Source organism: Anolis sagrei, chromosome 3, assembly GCF_037176765.1.
Source record: "Anolis sagrei isolate rAnoSag1 chromosome 3, rAnoSag1.mat, whole genome shotgun sequence".
NCBI lineage: Eukaryota > Metazoa > Chordata > Lepidosauria > Squamata > Dactyloidae > Anolis > Anolis sagrei.
In genome coordinates this window covers 233,924,555-233,945,005 of record NC_090023.1, presented here as the reverse complement: position 1 = coordinate 233,945,005, position 20,451 = coordinate 233,924,555, and the positions used below count along the sequence as shown (strand labels likewise).

At 41.3% G+C, this 20,451-nt stretch overlaps 1 protein-coding gene across 2 annotated transcripts in view; it reads left to right on the top strand.

The window, feature by feature from the left end:
- AP1S3 (adaptor related protein complex 1 subunit sigma 3) overlaps positions 1-12,098 on the top strand; it is a 30,130-nt gene extending 18,032 nt beyond the window's left edge. The window contains exons 4-5 of one of the 2 annotated variants that reach the window (XM_067465960.1): positions 59-272; positions 11,797-12,098. In XM_067465960.1, the coding sequence (XP_067322061.1) occupies positions 59-256 (198 nt within the window). In that variant the 3' untranslated portion in view covers positions 257-272; positions 11,797-12,098. The remainder of the gene's footprint in view (positions 1-58; positions 273-11,796) is intronic. The other variant, XM_060766782.2, reaches the window with a different exon arrangement.
- The last annotated feature ends 8,353 nt before the right edge of the window (positions 12,099-20,451 follow it).

Here is a 20,451-nt window from a genome sequence, read left to right as displayed (position 1 = left end):
AACTACACTCAGTGCTAATGTTTTGTATCTGTATTTTTCTCTCTGTAAACCCTACCAGGTATGTGAGCTGGACATTATTTTCAATTTTGAAAAAGCCTACTTCATTCTTGATGAGTTTCTAATGGGAGGAGAAGTCCAAGAAACATCCAAAAAGTCTGCAGTAAAAGCAATAGAAGATGCTGACATGTTACAAGAGGTAAGACGGAGAACGATAGAGGAGGAAATCACATCCCATTTTTCACTCCACAACAGCTGAAGAACACAAAAGTCAGGTACCTTGAATATTAGGATGAAAAAAGAAGAGCCTCCAATAAGTGAAAGATGCATACAAAATAAATAAGCAAATAAAAACGAACTACTGCAAATGAAATACCTGCTAGAGCACTGGTTGCCAACATTGGGTCCTCTAGGTTCCCAGAATTTCTGACAAATGGCTAAGAAGGCTGGAGCTTGTTGAAATCCCAAAAATTGGGAGTCTTTGGGCTAAAATAGTAGTTCCCAGCCTTTGGGCCTCCAGGTATTTTGGACTTCAACTCCCAGAAGTGCCAGCCAGCTTACCAGCTGTTAGGAACTGTGGGAACTGAAGTCCAAAACACCTGGAGGTCCAGAAGTTGGGAACCACAGGGCTAAAAGATGAAGGTGGTGGTTGAGGACCATTGGTCACTATCAGCTCCTGTCTCTGTACATTAAGAAACCCATCAGCTGGTAAAGAAGGGGATGTGTATTCCCACCATGGAAAAGCTCAGCTGCCATTGCTGTCCTACTGCTGCTGGTGTCATGGCATTTGTGGTGAGGGGGTGTCAAGACTCAGACAGACCAGCAAAGCAAACGGCAATGTAAGAGTTAAAGGAAGGTGTTTATTACAACGAGCATTATCAGTAAATCAGTAACAAAACAAAAGGAGACTCTTCAAGGCAGAGTAGTAAACAAAGAAGGCTTGCGGTCAGCAGGAATGTAAACAAACTGGTCTCAGTCAGTCTTTGCTGGCAAAAGGAAAGTCAGTCTAAACAAAAGCAGGCAGCTTGGATTCAGCAGTAAAACTTAGTCCGTTTCAAAGGCAAACAAAACAGCAAACAGCAATCCGCATGAAGAGCGGTCCGACGAAGTTTCCAGGGATAAGCAGGGGCGTTGTCAGGCAGTCCGAGGGTCAAGGCAAGGAAGACTCACGAGTCTGGTTCCGGCAGGGTTGTTCACACGATCAGGAAACACGAAGCTGCAACAAGAGCTCAGGGCAGGAGTTACACACAAGGCACACGGTAATGCGACACTTTGAACTCTGCGATTAGTCTGTCCCCAAACTGCTGCTTAAATCTCATCCGAATCGCTGGAGTTACTTTCAGCTGCGTCTAATTCCACAGGTGAATCCCGGCTGCGCCATTGTTGCCAGTCAGTACTTCGGGCTCCATCCTGCAAAGTATTATCTGCAACCCAATTATCATTAAAACCCTGGAATTCATCGCTAGACGTGGGAGCATTAATAACATCCATTACTTCCTGAACTTTAGTCCAGTCCAGCTCTTCCTCTTCGCTGTCAAAGTCCCCACAATCAGCTACATCTCTCAGGCGTTTAGCAACAGATCCCACATCACTATTTGAGCTGCTGGCTACTCTCTTTACACCTCTGTAATCTTCCAGCTCCATTTCCTCGCGAGTAAAACCCTCAAAATCCTCCTCATCCGTAGTCTCTAAGAACAAGTCTCTGATCCTTTTCAGCTGTTGCTGAGCTTCATCATCCTCTAAACCACGTTTGCTTCTACTACTAGTAGTAGGTGCATGAGACAAACGCTGAGTCTCAACAGGGGGAGCATGATAGAGGTGTAAGAAATCTTGAAGGGAAAGTTGGTGCCTTCAAGTCCCAAAAATCCCAAGAGCTGATAAACTGCCTATGATTTCTGCGAGTTGTAGGCCAAAACACCTGGGAATTCACAGGTTGAGAACCACTGCTCTAGATCTTCACCTTTACAGAGTTACTACTTTGAGAAGCATACTCTCGCTCCCCAGAAAAATAGATAAAAATAAGAAATAGATAAAAAATGTGGCATGCAGTTCACAGATCACCATGGGGTTAGTAAAACAGTATATCAAGCTCAGATATTTGATGGCCCAGACTTGGATCTAGGGATTGTCCCAAGTAATGGTTGAGAAGGGAAGGAAGAGGGAATTGGGCCAGTAGATCTATTGAAGTCTAGAGCAGGGTCAATAGCACATAGGCATATTATAAAGCTTTCTCTGGAATGTATGTGCACATGCATACGTATATTATTTTCAAGGTGTGGATCTCACCTTGAGATGTAACCCACCTCCCAATTGAAGGACCAGAGAAAAGAGGGTAGGTTTGGGAACTCTAGATCACTGGGGTCAAAACTCTCCCATTTTGGTGAGATATGCAAACAAGAAAGAAATAGCATGGCAGCCATGAAACTGTTACTTTTCACGCCTCTTGAAAATTAGCAGGAAGAATGAAAAGTGAAGGATGGCATAGGAAAAAAAATGATAAATAATGCCTCCTCTTCTTGTGTGGCCAGAACAAATCCAGCAAAGCTGAAGTCAGGCATTTTGTAGCCGAGGCTTAAAATATTTGAAAGTGGTTTAAAAATATTTCTTTATAGTTGGCATGTTTATTTATTCAGCAGAGGAACTTGGTTTTGGTCCATATATACATTTATCTAAGTGCAACTATTATTACTCTCTAGAGCTGGTTTGGGAGAGTCTTGGTATTCAGGTACTTATAGTATTTAGAGTATATAAAGTCCTTGGCTACTTTTTCTGATTTATTTTGTGCATCAAAGCACAAAATGAGCTGCCTGACAGCTGTAGAACCAGCTAAATTGTCCTGGCATCATCCATTCTTGTCCTGTGACAGACTTTATAGTTCTTCTCATTTAAAAGATAATTGGCTCATTTATTTAGAAACCTGGAATGGCAGTTCCCCCAGGCCCATCCTTAAAACTATGAAGTATCTTGGACTTCAAGTGACATAAACGGACTGGACAAGTATTACAATTATGTTTTACTCTTGGCAATCTACTGCACAAGATTGGTGAGGCTGTTTAGGGACAAATAATGGAGTTAAGGCAGAGATATTTAGTTTATCACTTATAGAATCATAGAATTGGAAGAGACCTCTTGGGCCATCCAGTCCAATCACATTCAAAGCACCCCCGAGAGATGCCCATCCAGCCTCTGTTTAAAAGCCTCCAAAGAAGGAGCCTCCCCCACACTTTGGGGCAGAGAGTTCCACTGCTGAACAGCTCTTACAGTTAGGAAGTTCTTCACAGTCAGGAAGATGAGGGCCATATAGCAAATACCCCTGAGTTTAACACTCTCCCAAACCAGTTCTGAATTGTGGGTGCAATTGCACTTAGATAAATGTATCTATGACCCAGGATGAAGCTCACAAGCTGAATGAAGAAGGATGAGAAACAACACTGTTGTCCTGTCCTCTTCATGACTGGTACCTGCCTTCTGGAGCAAGTCTTTCTCTAGATAATGCCTCAAGGTGGACAAAGCAGCTAGCTGTATTTTCTGTTAAACCAGCCACTCTGAGAGATCTCTTTACTCCAAGCCAGACATTGTGGGTGGAGTGTCCTGGATTATTACCTGTGTCACCTAAAATGTCACAGAGCCAGGCACTTAAGGGCTCGGCTGGCTTTCTAAGCAGCCTTTTGCACACAGTCTTAACCGGAATGGCTCTCTGGAGTGGAGGCAAACCTTCTAGTGGGAGGAATTCACTGCCTCTCAATATTACACAGCCCAAGGTGCAGACTTCTGCCTGCCCAAAGGGAGGCTGGACTTGTCCATAGGACAACAGACTATTGATATATTCTTGTAAAGAAAAGCTTAAGTAAAGCAGGATTGAAATAGGCTGTATTGAACCTAGTCAAAAGCCTTTTCTATGATGTATGACTAGAGTAGTTGCTGACCACCACATCCATAATTTCCTGGCCTGTGCATCATATTTATCCCTGACAATATGTAGCCAAGGAAGGTTAGAATGTTTCATGGGGAAATAAAGCATATGGTAACTGATTCCAACTAGAAATTAACTTAAGCTAAGCACACTGTGTCATAGAATCAGTCTCAAGGTGACATAAGTACATTTTTGAAGCTCAGGATTTTGCCCAAAGACTGGAATAAATTTTAATGGTGTCTCAGATGTCTTTACTATTGAGTAAAATGTCTGAGAACTTTAATAGAAGCACCTGAACATTTGGAAGTGGATTGGATTTTTATAAACTAACAACTCTGAACTGTGGACCAAAAGCAACCCTCTGGTTGTGCATTTCATATGCAGTGATTAATTAATATCACGAGAATTGCAATGTTTGATTCTTTAAACTTTTATCTTCATAAATGTTGTAGGGGTGAAAAATCAGAACTATTTATTTCAAAGGCTCTGCATAAAGAATAAATTTCGCACATCCAAGAGTTCATAACCCCACTATATCAGACATCACAAGTTCAAAGTTATGGCCATGACCCTGCATCAGGAGATGTAGCTATCAAATACAGTTAATATAATATCCTGCCCAACTCCCTCCAATCCATTTGTTAACAGTTGTAGCCACCTGGACCCAGCCATCTCCGGATCGGTGGATAGTGGGGAGAGCAGCAGAAATTAACTCAGCTACTTTCCTACTTCTGGGCATAGGGCAACAAGCAGTCTCAGGGAGCTGGAGGTTTCCTGGACTTATTTGCAGATAATGTCATCATTACTCAGCATCCAGCTAAGGGGAAATAGCTTGAAGCTCCTCCTGCTCTCCACTGACCAGGAAATGGAGGGGTTCAGGGGCTGAAGGTGAGAAAAGATGGTGGATAGTTGCATAGAAGATTATTGTAGCTGTATCTTGCATGGGCTTGTTGGCTGTAGATGAGAAACGTGGGGAATGGGAGAAGTCTTGAAGTATATCTACGCTGCTGAAGTAATGTAGTTTGACACCACTTTAACTGCAATGGGTCAGTGCTATGAAATCATAAGAATTCTAGCTTGGGAAAGATACTCCACTTAGGCAGAAAAAAACGAAATGCAAAGATACAGAAGGGGGGATGCCTGTCTCGAAAGCAGTATGTGTGAAAAAAGGTCTTGGAATCATTGTGGACAAGTTAAACAGCCAATAATGTGATGCGGCAGGGAAAAAAAGCCAACGGGATTTTGGCCTGCATCAATAGGAGTGTAGTGCCTAGATCCAGGGAAGTCATGCTACCCCTCTATTCTGCCTTGGTCAGATCACACCTGAAATACTGTGTCCAGTTCTAGGCATTGCAATTTAAGGGAGATGTTGACAAGCTGGAATATGTCCAGAGGACGGTGACTAAAATTATCAAGGGTCTGGAGAACATGCCCAATGAGGAGTGGCTTAAAGAGCCAGGCATGTTTAGCCTTCAGAAGAGAAGGCTGAGAGGAGACATGATGGCCATGTATAAATATGTGAGAGGAAGTCATAGGGAGGAAGGAGCAGGCTTGTTTTCTGCTGCCCTGGAGACTATGATATGGAACAACAGCTTCAAACTACAGGAAAGGAGATTCCACCTGAACATTAGGGAGAACTTCCTGACTGTGAGAACAGTTCAGCAGTGGAACTCTCTGCCTCGGAGTCTGGTGGAGGTTCCTTCTTTAGAGGCTTTTAAACAGAGGCTGGATGGCCATCTGTCAGGGGTGCTTTGAATGTAATTTTCCTGCTTCTTGGTGGTGGTTTGGACTGAAGGGCCCACAAGGTCTCTTCCAGCTCTATAATTCTATGCTTCAATAAAAGCAGCAACAATGTTTGATAGAGAAGGTTTAAAGATCTTTAAAAAAGCAACTTTTGTGATTCCATACCCTTGAGCCATGGTAGCTAAAGTCATGTCAAACTGCATTCATTCTACAGTGTAGATGCATGGCAAGTTGTGCCGCCATTGGTTGTGAGTTCCATCCTCTATAATGTTAAAAAGTGAGTTGAGGTGGTGTTTGGCCATGTTACACTATCTCAATCCACCCATAGGATAATAACCAAACTATATATTTATAAATTAAGATTAATGTTTTTAAAAAACACACACACAACAACAACTTCAATTTGAATAATATCTGGCGTATTTTCTGCATCCATGGGAATTTCAGATAATTAAAATGCCCTACATTCACCTCAGTGTTTGTGGGTACAAAAAGGGTATTCCTCAATATCTAAACACCCAAAGCCAAAAAAATCCATGTTCACACAAGGCAGAAAATTTGGTCAGTGTAGATTTTGTTTTGCAAAGAAAAACAAATGTCTGTGCCCTACAATTAGTATATTAAAAAACAAAACTTCCCAAAGTTAGGGGAAAAAGCCCTAAAACCCTGAAGCAAAACAACTGTTTTTACTTGCTTAATGGCAGGCCTAGCATTAATGGGGCAAAACATCAAAAACAAAATAGTCACTTTCCCCCATTACTAGAGCATTCAACATGAGGGCTGTAGTGGTCCTTGATGCAAATGTCCCACATAGACACTCCTTACTAGTTTTGTTATTTCCTGCTGTGCTATTGCAGAAAAAAAAACATCTTGCTGTATGTGTTAGCACTTATTTTGTTGAATGGTGCCAATGTATGTGAGGGTTTTTGGCTTTGCTAGCTATAAGCTGGTGAAAAATTGTCCCTAACCACTTTTCATCTAAAGCCGGGCTTCCTGCAGCTCAGCAGACTGCCTGCTGAGATAAATGTCTCCCTTCAGAGGATATGATGGCTTACATTGCAGCAGCATCACACATTTATGTTGCGTTTTTCCTGGTTTACTTGGCATATAGGCTGCAATGGACATTTACCTACTAATTCAACCCGCTGTTCGTCAATGGTGAGATCCATCCCTGGTGTGAAATGTTGTCAAAGCTGCTCCACAAACATAGTGCCCATATCCTGAAAGACAGGAGCTTAATTGCATCATTCCTATGATCAACCCTCAAGTACCTTGCGAATGGAGAAAATCTTTTCAGGTTCACTGTTCCTATGAAGTGGCAACATCCTTGGATTACAGACCTTTTTTTTTTACACTACACTACATTATAGCGCTCTGATTCTACTTTAACTGTTATGGTAACACATCCTATGGAATCCTGGAATTAGCAGTTTAAGAAGCTGGGGGGGGGGGGAATATAAATGAGTTTGCATGCACTAATTTCCCCCAAATGTTGGCATTAGGCATGAGCAATCCATTGTTCTAAATGAGTGGTTCTCAACCTGGGGTCCCCAGATGTTTTTGGCCTACAACTCCCAGAAATCCTAACAGCTGGTAAACTAGCTGGGATTTCTGGGAGTTGTAGGATAAAAACATCTGGGGACCCCAGGTTGAGAACCACTGTTAATGGTTCTAAAGTAGGTACTTACAAAACTAGAGGGCGCTGGTGCATTGCTCCTAAAGTATTGCTAAAGCTGGTGCTTTACTTCAAAAGTGTTGCTAAAATTCTGGTGGTGAATATTTCAGAACTCTAACAAAACTTTCAACATTTTATTATTATTTTTATTGGCAATTTTTATGACAGAATCAATTAGGAACTGCCATTTATAACAAAATTTTGAAAGTTTTGTTAGAGTTTTGAAATTTTCACCACCTACTTACTTACTTAGGCGATCCCTCGTTTTTCGAGGATGATTGTCTTCCAGTGTTCTTGTGGGTCCGTATGTGGCTGGGGAGCCCTATTCTTGCTCTGCATTTTTTTCCACATTGGTTTCCAGGTGGAAAGTGGTCTCGACCGGGGTTGGCTTGACGCGCCTTCCTCTTGGCACGCTTCTCCCTTTCGCCCTCCATTCGTGCCTCTTCAAATTCTGCAGCACTGATGGTCACAGCTGACCTCCAGCTGGAGCGGTCAAGGGCCAGGGCTTCCCAGTTCTCAGTGTCTATGCCAGAGATTTTAAGGTTGGCTTTGAGCCCATCTTTAAATCTCTTTTCCTGTCCTCCAACATTCCGTTTTCCGTTCTTGAGTTCGGAGTAGAGCAACTGCTTTGGGAGACGGTGGTCGGGCATCCGGACAACGTGGCTGGTCCAGCGAAGTTGATGGCGGAGGACCATTGCTTCAGTGCTGGTTTGTCCGCCTGTCTTCCCAAGAGATTTGTAGGATTTTCCAGAGGCAGTGCTGATGGAATCGTTCCAGGAGTTGCATGTGACGTCTGTAGACAGTCCACGTCTCACAGGGACCACCAGAACTATAGTTTCACCACCAGAACTATAGCAACATGTTAGAAGCAGTGTTTTAGTGCCCCTTAGTTTTGTAAGTACTTTAGAACCATTTAGAACCATGGATTGCCCATGCCTAGTTGGCACCTCTGCTTTTTATGCATCTCGGTGCTAGGGAGGTTCTTCCAAAGTAACAAGTTGTATATTACATAGCATATTTTGTTATGCTGTGATCAAGGTTATGCAGCAAAAACTAGGGAACGGTTGTTTACTTTACAAGAGACAACTGACACCTACAAGCTTTGACTTCAGGTGACTTCATCACACTCGAGAATAAATGAATGGGCCAGGCTGGTAGCACAATTGGTTAATCAGTTGCAATAAATCACTGCCGACCGAAAGGTGGCAAGTTCGAAGCCCGAGTCGGGGTTGAGCGCCCGACTGTTAATAGCTGTTTTTAAAAAATAGCTGTTAAAAAATGCCCAGCTCACTGTCGACCTAAGCAGTTCGAAAACAGCTGTGAGCTGTGAGTAGAGGAATTAGGGGAGGCTAATTTATGACTCCATAAAAATGCCGGAGAGCAAGGAGGAAATACTATGATCAAAAAGGCTTGATGTCATAGTGGATGAAGTGACAGCTCCCCCTGTGGCTGGATTGAGCAACCTCCAAGATCTGAAATGGAAGAACTGCTGTATGTCTTGTATGGAAATGGAAGAACTGCTGAATGGCCTCTATCTTGTATTTACAGTGTCTTGTATGTCTTGTATGTTAAAAACGGCATTGAATGTTTCCCGTGTATATGTACATTGTGATCCACCCTGAGTCCCCTTTGGGGTGAAAAGGGTGGAATATAAATACTGTAAATAAATAAATCAACTTTAAATCTGGTTGCTTCCTCATTCGGAATTCTGGGGTTTGTAGTTTAGGGACAACCTCACTAAACTACAAACCCCATAATTCTGCAGGAAGCAGAAGTTGGATTTACAGTGGATTCATCACATTCTCTAGTGTGATGAAGTAGTAAATTGTGTATGAAATAGAGTTTGACACCACTGTAGCTTTCAAGGCTCAATAATATGGAATAATGGGAGTTGTAGTTTTACATGTAAGCCACCTCGAATCCCTTCAGGGAGATGGTGGCGGGATACAAAAATAAAGTAGTAGTAGTAGTTATTATTATTACAAGGTCTTTAGCATTCTCTACCAAAGAATACTGGTGCCTCACCAAACAATGAATTCCAAGTTTCCATAGAATTGAGCCATGTCAGTTCAAGTGCTGCCAAATTCGATTCATTCTATAGTCTCAAATATTTCATGTTGTTTACCCACATTTTTAGACATGCATCATTTTACAACACAGTAATTCAGTTTACTAATCAGAGGTTGAACCAATCCCTTATAACAGATGCAGACACATACATACATTGTACTAATGAAACATATGGGAACATAACATATCTCAGGAAAACCTTTCATTTATATATTTTATGATTTATTGATTTTGTGTTATGTTCGTGGGACACACCTACACACTGCAGCTGGCATACTAATGTTTCATGACACACTGTTTTGAAAACTCTGGCTATAGTTGCATACTTCTATTGAATCTGTTAGCTTCATGATTTTCCCCCAGCACGTATACTTTGCAGTTATGTGTTGGCAATCTTGGTAAAACTGTATTAGGATGTAAAACCTGCATATGGCTCCAATTAATCTCAGGTTGTGGTCTGTCAGGGTGAGAGACCAAAATGATTTTCTTTTCTTAAACAAAGTTGGATCCTTCATTCACCATGTGTGGTTATCTAATTTCTCCTGAAATTACTGGAAAAGTCCTCTTCAGACTTTCTTTCAAAAGAAAATTTCAGTTTTTTTCCTGAAATTACAGGAAAAGAAAAGTCCCCATCAAATTCTAACTTCTAATCAGCCATCTACAAAGACATTGCCCGGGGAACACCCAGATGTGTTTCAGTCCTGCAGGGAGGCTTCTCTCATGTCCCACTGGAGCATTAAAGCACACCCAAATACCTGGGATTACCCTGGACCATGCTCTGATCTACAAGAAGCACTGCTTGAATATCAAGCAAAAAGTGGGTGCTAGAAACAATATCATACAAAAACTGACTGGCACAACCTGGGGATCACAACCGGATACAGTGAAGACATCTGCCCTTGTGCTTTGCTGCTCTGTTGCTGAGTACCCATGCCCAGTGTGGAACACATCTCATCATACTAAAACAGTGGATGTGGCTCTTAATGAGGTATGCCACATTATTACAGGATGACTACGTCCTACACCACTGGAGAAATTATACTGTTTAGTCAGCATTGCACCGCCTGACATCTGCCGGGAAGTAGCAGCCAATGAAAGGACCAAGGTAGTGACATCTTCAGCCCATCCCATGTTAGGATATTAGCCAGCATGCCAACACCTTAAATCAAGAAATAGTTTCTTAACATGTACAGAGATACTCGCAGGAACACCTCAGCAAGTGAGAGTCCAAAAGTGGCAGGCTAAAACCTGGAACCTCAAGCCATGGCTGATAATGAATGAAAAACTCTCCCCTGGGCACACAAAAGACTGGGTGACTTGGAAGGTGCTAAACAGACTGCGCTCTGGCACCACGAGATGCAGGGTCAACCTTAAGAAATGGGGCCACAAAGTGGAGTCCACCACACGCAAGTGTGGAGAAGAGCAAACCACAGACCACCTACTACAATGCAGTTTGAGCCCTGCCACATGCACAATGGAGGGCCTTCTTACAACAACACCAGAGGCATTCCAAGTGGCCAGCTACTGGTCAAAGGACATCTAGTATAATGCCAAGTTTGTGTTTTTTAAATACATTATAGCTGTACCCTTGCTTCGCTTCAGATATGATAAATATCTCACCCTCTATTACGATATTTCAGGAAATTGTACAAGTAAAATACATTAAAATTTTTAAAGACAATATGGATTTTAAAACAATAAACATTTTTTTTGAACAGAACAAGCAACATAATAAATTGGGTGTCATCCAAGCATTCACATCAGATTCTTTGCATTATGCTTTTACCAGAAAATGGCATGGGACATTTTTTGTCCAAATACATTATGGGACTAAACTGCATCTCAAATTTCTTATAATTCTTTGTCTCACACACACCTCTCCCTCCCTGCTGTTTTACAAACAAAACAACCCAAACTCTACATAGTAGACAGCTGAACCTTGGAGGCATTGTTTAGAACTGTTCAGGTGACAATACTATAGCATGTTCAATCAGTAGATCAATTCTGTAAGTCAAGATGCCAGCTTCTGTTGGCAAAATGCCCACTTTATGGGTCAATTGTGTGTGAACTCTACTAAAAAATAGAATTTGGGGGTATTAAAATGTCTTGGCTATCCAGTTAAGGGTTAAAACAACAAATCACGATTTTGAACATTCAAAGATATTGGTACTTGAAATCTCGGATGTGCTGCCAGGCTGGGAAACGGAATTGCTGAGATGACAATTAGTTTGACAAGCTTTATGTAAATTCTATTCATTTTGTAAATTAGCTTCGGTCCTTTGGATTTTCAGTTTCCAAAGCACCTCTTGGTATTGAGCCAATTAGCTCCCACTGCATTATGAAGCCCACATATAATTTTTAATAAACAAGTTAACAGCTTGATTTCTCTTTGTTGCAGACAATGGAAGAATACATGAGCAAGCCTGCGTTTTAACTAGAAGCTGCATCAACCAAAAAAGATAACTTCATAGCAGGATACATGTAAACCTCCCTGTTCCTAGACATTGGATTTTATTTAAGAAATGAAAGACTTTTCTCCCTCAAACCTTTGCAACAGTCAAGATGAAGGCCAGCCACTGCATCACGTGCATGACAACATACGTGCATTATACTTTATATGAAGACCGCAAGATTTAATCACACTTTTTTTGGCTGTCCAGATTGAATGTTTGCTCTTAATGGCAACTCTTATACTCATTTTTTAAATATATATATATATATATATATATATATATATATATATATATATCTACAGAATTGATACTAGAAGGATATATTTATATGACTTTGGGCCAGTTTCTCACTAATTAATGATAATTTTTTAAAAAAGAGTCATTTATTTTGAAGGTGATTGTTTTTATTGATTAATAATAATTGCATAAAAAACATGAAAGTGTGGATGGATTCTGTTTAGGTTACTTTGAAGGCAAGGTGGTGCTTCAAGGTACATAGACTATGTTATAGGTCCATCTGTTTCTAATAGTAATGTTAATGCATCACATTTCTTAAATGCACACACATTTTTCTCATGGAAGAGGGAACTGGCTCCCTGGTGGCGCAGTGGGTTAAACTGCTGAGATTTCTGACCAAAAGGTTGGTGGTTCTAATCTGGGGAGCAGGGTGAGCTCCCGCTGTTAGTGCCAGCTTCTGCCAACCCAGTAGTTCAAAAATATGCAAATGTGAGTAGATCAATAGGTACCGCTCCAACGGGAAGGTAATGGTGCTCCATGCAGTCATGCTGGCCACATGACCTTGGAGATGTCTATTGACAACACCAGCTCTTCTGCTTAGAGATGGGAATGAGCACCACCCCCCAGAGTCAAACACGACTAGACTTAATGCCAGGGCAAACCTTTACCTTTTCTTCAAGAGGGAAGTGGGACCCAGACTGTTATGTGTTTTGCAATGCACATTCAATCCAGTATTCACACACATTTAAATTGTCCAGAAAAGTTATTGTGCACCATTGACTTTCTTCTTTAAAGGGAAAGGTTTGCTGCATTTCTCCCATAAGTTTCTCTGCACGTGACCATAGCAGCAAAGTCACACAAACACACTTCTTTGAGATATCAGCCAATTACTCAGATCAGTCAGCTCTCCTCATTTGTGGTGTTGCTTTTGCAAACTTGTTTTTATTTGCATTGGATTAAACATGTGTTCTCTTAGGAATACATAGGTCCAGTCTGACTATGTCAATTGCCTTTAGTCATACTGAAGGAGATTTCTAGAGGGAACACTTCTCTAGAAATTCTTTGGTCCTCCAGTGTGTTACTATGGTCAGTTTCCAGGGAAAGTTGACCATAGCTGGAAGACCTAGGAACTTCTAGATAGCTGTTCCCTCAGATAAATTTTTAAAGCAAATACTTTATTTGCAATTTTTTCCTTTTCACTGGGTTCCTGTGCCCCTCACCCCAGTGAATATGGAGGGATGATTGCAGTCCCAGGTTTGGGAATGGAAATGTTCTTCCAGATATTTCAAGACAATACTGGCAGTCTTGCTGAGTTCCATCCTCTGCCCAGTTCCATTATTCATTTGCTTGCCTTTATTACTAAGCCTGGGTAGACAGCATGTGGTCCTTAAACTGCATGCCACCAAGGCTCTTTATGACCTTCTCAGCACCTCTGGAAATTGCACGGCCAAATTTTAATTGCAGACTAGAAAAATCTTACTTAAAGCAAGGAAGACACAAAATTACAAGTAAAATATCCCCAAACCTGATTTGTACCTATTGGGCAGTTGGGTGGGGGATCAGATCCCTTCATTTCTAATGTCTGCAGACACTTGATCATGTGTTTGGGTGGCTATACATCTGAGTTTATCTCCACTGTATATTTAATAAAGTTTCATGCCACTTTAATTGCTATAGCTCAATACTATAGAATCTTGGGGGTTGTAGTTTGTAGAGGCACCAGTACTGTTTGGCAGAGAAGGCTTGTAAAACTCCCAGGATTCTATAGAATTGAGATATTGCTGACCAAAAAAGTTGGCCGTTCAAATCCAGGGAGTGGGGTGAGCTCCTGCTGTTAGGCCCAGCTTCTGCCAACCTAGCAGTTTGAAAACATGTAAATGTGAGTAGATCAATAGGTGCCACTTCTGCGGGAAGGTAACAGCGCTTCATGCAGTCATGCGGGCCACATGACCTTGGAGGTGTCTACGGACAGCTCCGGCTCTTCGGCTTAGAAATGGAGATGAGCACCAACCCCCAGAGCTGGATAAAACTAGACTTAATGTCAGGAGAAGTCTTTACCTTTACCTTTATGGCAGTTCAAATGGTGTCAAGCTGCATTCATTACACAGTGTAAATGAACCCTCAGATGTCACCTGCCAAAACATGGGTGGTATTGATGAAACTAAACCTATAGCCTGGCTCTTATGTCCTTAAACTGGCTTTTAAAAATATTTTTCCTTGCATCTGTTCTATCAGATAGTATTCCTATGTGATCTGAAGTGACAAGTTAGTGGATCTGCTGAATACTAAGTCAAAGAAGCCTTTGAAACAGGCCTCTTTTATTCCTAACAGATATATGGTGGCCTCATGTCATAAGGGGTTTGACCTCCTAGTGAAATCCTACACCATCGTGACCCAGATTTTTTCTTTTGTTTCTTTATGATTCTTCATCCAAACCTCCGGACTCGAATAGTGACATGGGGGAAAGAAGAGTTCCAGCATCTTTGAGATTTGCTGTCGCTTTTGTGTTAAGATAGACACTCCTCTTCCGAACATATTCAAATATGATCCTGGTTGACCTGCAGTTTTGACCTATCAATGTGGTATTTAAAAATGGATGGAAAGGGCACTCCAACAAGTCTTCCACATTTGCTGAAATTAGGGGCACAAGAACCCAGTAAAAGTGAAAAGGCACAAATAAATAAATTGCTGGTTTTTTACCCAGAAAACGCTTCTCTAAGAATTGATTGGCTTTGACTTAAGACAACCTGATTAATAAGAAGCCTCCACAATCCTCAGTTATCAACAGTTATCAACAGAGGTTCTTAGAGGTTTTAGCAGGGGAGCACAGCTATTGTTATACCTGGAACTGAAGACTGGAGACCTCAGTACACTCCTTTTATACCTGGAACATCTTCCACAAAGCATGCAGCTCAGTGCCAAAACTTCCTTGATTGAACCAATCCATCTTGTGGTCTTCTTTTTTTACTTCTTTGTTGTGATGTGCCTTATTTCTGATCTATTTTAATATGAATAGCAATATATACTGGTATTTTCAACTAAGTTAATATTTACTACTACTTAGAGTAAAATTGACTTTAAAATACAAGCAGTCCCCAAGCTATGAACAAGATAGGTTCTGTAGGCTTGTACACACACATACTCACTCACTTTGGATACCATAAAGAAGGGTTAAGAACCCAGTGGTGTTTGTTTTGCTGCCTGTGCCCCTGTTCAGAAGATGTCAACATACTTTCTGTCCCGGTGATAATTGGATTTTGGAAAAATTTGGCTTGTTGGGGAAACAAGGACTAGTGATAAAGCTTTAGCTGAGACATCTTTCCCCCATGATAACTCTTTCAGAAGTGAATTTCCCAACTGAGAAGTAGATTTCCCTCTCTTCCTGTTATCTCACCCTCGTTCTTAACTATGAGATGTTTGTAAGTTGGATGTTTGTAACTTAGGGACTGCCTTTAATACGACCATGGAAATCCAGTGAGTTAATGTATTGTCAAATGCTTTCATGGCTGGAATCACTCAGTTGTTATAGGTTTTTTGGGCTATATGGCCATGTTCTAGAAGCATTCTCTCCTGATGTTTTGCCTGCATCTATGGCAAGCATCCTCAGAGAACAAAATGACAAAAATTACATAATATAAAAATACAACAAAAAAAGACAAGAAACAATCAGGGCCAGCTAATCACCTCTTAACAAAGGATGCCCCAGGTGGTAAGAAGCCAGATCTTCAAAACTGCCAGACTATTAAATGCTAATCAAGGTGGCCAATTGAAACATTCACACCTACCTCCAACAGACAACAGTTCAATATATTGTCAAAGGCTTCCATGGCCAGAATAACTAGGTTGTAGGTTTTTTGGTTATATGGCCGTGTTCTGGAAGCATTCTTGCTTGACATTTTGCCTGCATCTATGGCAGACATCCTCAGAGGTTGTGAGGACCTCACAACCTCTGAGGATGACTGCCATAGATGCAGGTGAAACGGCAGGAGAGAATGCTTCTAGAACATGACTATATAGCCCAAAAAACCTACAACAATCCAGTGGGTTATTTTGGGCATGGCACACTCAGCCTCAGAGGAAGAAAAAGACAACTATATTTTGAGCAAATTCAGTTCACTTTGCATCACCATAAGTTGAATATCTTACAGACATACAACACAACCTTAATAAAGCAAAACATGTTGCTTATATAGGAATTGTTCTGACCTCTGGAGAAATGATAAAAGCCCAACTGCTCCTTCTAACTTCTACCTCAAACCAGAAACCTTCAAATCTGAGAACTAGTATGGCCTTCTAACAATGGGAGTTTTTAGACTTGCCTCATAAAGATGCAATGCTTCTCTCAGGTTTGTTGTGAGAACAAAAAATGGTTATTCCCTTGAGCTTCTCTCTGGAAAGGTCAAATATAAATGTCTAATGAGCTGCAGTTTAAAAAATGATCGATGTAAGGTTTGAGAAATACTTTGTGTGTAAAAATATGGATGTTAAGAACCACTTCAATGAACAAGGTTAAAGGTTTTCCTCTTCTGTTCTGTGATGTCTCCCCTCGCAGCCCTTTGCTATGCTTTGGAACAGGCTTTCTTTTGCACATTTCATTGGGATTAGAGTCTTGGCAACCACTGTCTCATAAGTTATTCAGTCAACATTTTATCTGTTGCATTTTCCCCCATAGAAGTTTGAATATCATCAAACATTTCTTTGAATCTTTCCCTAGGGTTCTCCTGCTCTATTCTTAATGGCTCTAACTAACAGCAGTTTCAAAATGTGTTGGACTACAATTCCCATTGTCCTTGGCTAAAAAAGGAGATAGCTGGCAAACTCTGCCTCCCTACACTCCTACCATTAATGGACACCTTCATCTCCTCGTGTATTTCTTTTCCAGGATCCTACATTTGACTTTTAGAAATACATTTCTATTCTAGACAACTCTCTCTCTTTTGGCATGCATCTAAATTCTTCAAATAGCACGTTCTGTGGGTTTAGCAGAATGTTGCCATTAAAAAAAATAAAAATAAACTCTCATCCATCTGTTTTTACCACACTGATGTCAAAAGAATGGTTTCAGCCTCAGGGAGCAGAGAGAGAGAGAGAGAGAGAGAGAGAGAGAATATATATATATATATATATATATATATATATATATATATGGAAATAACATTTGGCATGTTGAAATGTGTAGCTGCTTATTCATGACTCGGAAACAAAGTCCATATGTTTAGCAAAAATGGGTGATGGAAGCCAGAACACAGTGACAGCTCAGGAGTAATTAAGCAAATGTAGGACTATGGCAGATATTTTTAGTGACAATACATTGATAGGCATTTGGCTTTTCTTTTTTTCAGAATCGTAAAAGTGTAGGCTTGAATACATTCACTTTCTTGGCAGCAAGGAACGGAAATGCTCAATCTGTAGTCCCGATTTCCACAAGATTTCTCCAGCTGTCCATGTCATAGGATTTCTCTGCTTTTAAGTGACGTCTTAGGTTAACAGTGTTACTAGCTAAGTAACTTTGTATTAACTCTTACTAAGGTGCGAGTAGATTCAGTGTGGTGTGGTGGTTTCAGTGTTGCATAAGACCCAGTTTCACATTTCTCCTCAGCCATGGGAACCATTCCAAGTCACACACTTGCAAAGTGAAGCTTAGAGAAAGGCAAGAGCAAAACTCTCTGAACAAACCCTGTGATAGATTTGTCTTACGGCTACCAATTTGATGATACACAACAATTTGATGATACACAACAACAAGAGCAGAGCACCTTCTACAATAAGGGGTTTGGGAGGCATTGGCCAAAATCATGGATGGGAATGATATTGTCCTTGGATATGAAAACATATGTCTTACATTCTAGGAGGAGCCCCTGATGGATCAATGGGTTAAACCCTTGTGCCAGCAGGACTGCTGACCAATAGGTCAGTGGTTCGAATCCAGGGAGAACGGGTTGAGCTCCCTCTGTCAGCTTCAGTTCCCCCTGTGGGGACATGAGAGAAGCCTCCCACAAGGATGGTAAAACATCAAAACATCCAGGCATCCCCTCGGCAACGTCCTTGCAGATGGCCAATTCTCTCACACCAGAAGCGACTTGCAGTTTCTCAAGTAGCTCCTGACATGAAAAAAAATTCTGAGAGACCAGGATTTGAATCCTCATTTGGCCATGGAAACCTACTGGGTGACCTTGGGCAAACCACATTTTTCAGCCTAGGAGGAAGTCAAGCCTTATCTGAATAAATCTTGCCAGGAAAACCTTATGATAGTGTTGCCATAAGTTGGAGTTGACCTGAGGACATATAATAAGATCATAGATGCATCATAGATGCAGGTGGTTTACCTATATATGTGATACAAAACCATTTAGAAAACCAAGGATTTTCTCTCTCAACAAATCTTTGGGGTGTCTCGAACTCTTTGCGTGTTAAGTAGTGGCTCTAGGGAGAGGAGAATTTAAATTTCTGATCAGCTATGGAAGACCTTGATGTGACTTTGGGTACATCATACAGTCTCAGCCCAGGAGGAAAGAAATGAGAAACCTCTCTGAATAAATATTGACAAGAAAATCCTAGGATAGAAACTGACATCCAGTTATTGAATTATGATGGTGTAAATTGGACTTATGCCATCCAGTTCACTTTTTGCTTTGTTGTGCATTTCTGAATTCTGTTCTAACCACGCAATGGCTAAAATCCTCCCTGAGCTCACATTGTCAGTAGTACCGCCTCTGCAACTGAGCTATATCAGTGTTGTCATGGGGGTGGGGATCACTGGGGACATATCCAGTTATTTTGTCATATTTGGATGAACTGCAAAGATAATCTTCAGCCAGCATGAGGTTTCTGCAGAGGTCTGTCGCAGCGCATTCAGTAACAGAAAAATAGTAGGATGCGAGGGCTCACCTCCTCCACAACAATACAGAAATAGCTGTGTTGGGGAGGGGGCTGTGCTGGGATCTTGGCCAGAGTCACCAAAAACTGGAGCCAACTTGTAAGCATATAATAATAACAACAAAGAAAAACTACCCAACAATCTGGGAAGCTTTAAACCTTTATATAAGCAGTTGTCTACATCAACCAAATAATCCAGCTGTAATTCAGATTATTCAGCCCCAGAACTATGGAGCCCCCGGTGGTGCAGTGGGTTAAACCTCTGTGCTGGCAGGACTAAAGACTGACAGGTCGCAGGTTCAAATCCGGGGAGAGGCGGATGAGCTCCCTCTATCAGCTCCAGCTCCTCATACAGGGACATGAGAGAAGCCTCCCACAAGGATGATAAAAACATCAAAATCATCCTGGCATCCCCTGGGCAATGTCCTTGCAGACGACCTATTCTCTCACACCAGAAGCAACTTGCAGTTTCTCAAGTCGCTCCTCACACCAAAAAAAAAAAAAACCCAAAAAAAACCCAAACAAACCCAGAACTGCCCTGAATTTATCTTGGTAATGCTACACCTACCTATAATATACTGCACTGAAATTATATTGTTGCCCACATGTCAAATTTGAATCAGCAACATCTTTAATAGTTTACTCAGGAGTAAACTGTCTACTGCGCCCCTCCTTGATTAGGCCAACTCCTTGTCTGGCTCCAATGATGTGTTCCTCTCTTCTGGCTCCTGGGTGGCTGGATAGTCTGTAAAGCTTCTCCATAATCGCCACCATTGCCATTGGATACAGCGATCCTGCACTTGCTTATATGTGAGAAGAGTAGACAAGCCATTTTACACATGATGGGGTGCTCCATGCATAGTTTTTGTTATGGAATGGAAAAAATGGAAACGAGCCTATCAGAAGTAAAACGTGTTTCCAATACCTTCTTTGTCACAGACAGACTGAAATGGGGAAAGATGATACACTAAATGGTGACATGGAGGATGGGGGAGGACGGTAAGTGCCAACTTGTGTTTAGGCTTCCAGGGCCAGGAAACATGGGTTGGCAGTGAGAACGGTTGTGACCAGTTCTATAGTGGAACCTGTCCAATTTTTCAGACAGATCTAAAGCCATGGGATTCTTCAAATTCTGAACTAGAATTTGGACTATTCCCCAACTTTGGTTAATGTTGAGAAAGGGAGTATTAAGATGGTCTTGCCCAGCATTACCCTGGATCAGTTCTGTGATGCATTTGGCTATCACAGAGCTGATCTTGGCCTGTTCCATGCTAAGTGATCAGTGTAGGTGTGCCAGTAGACATTCTAGAGCTTAGCAACTCCTTTGGTTGGTACGACTGCCTATAGCAAATGAATATTTGGGGTGAGATATATTTATTTACTATATTTATATCCCACCTTTCTCTACCCCAAAGGGGACTCGAGGAGATAGGCAATAATTCAATGCCTTAACAACAATATATAATTAAAATAAACATTTGAATTAA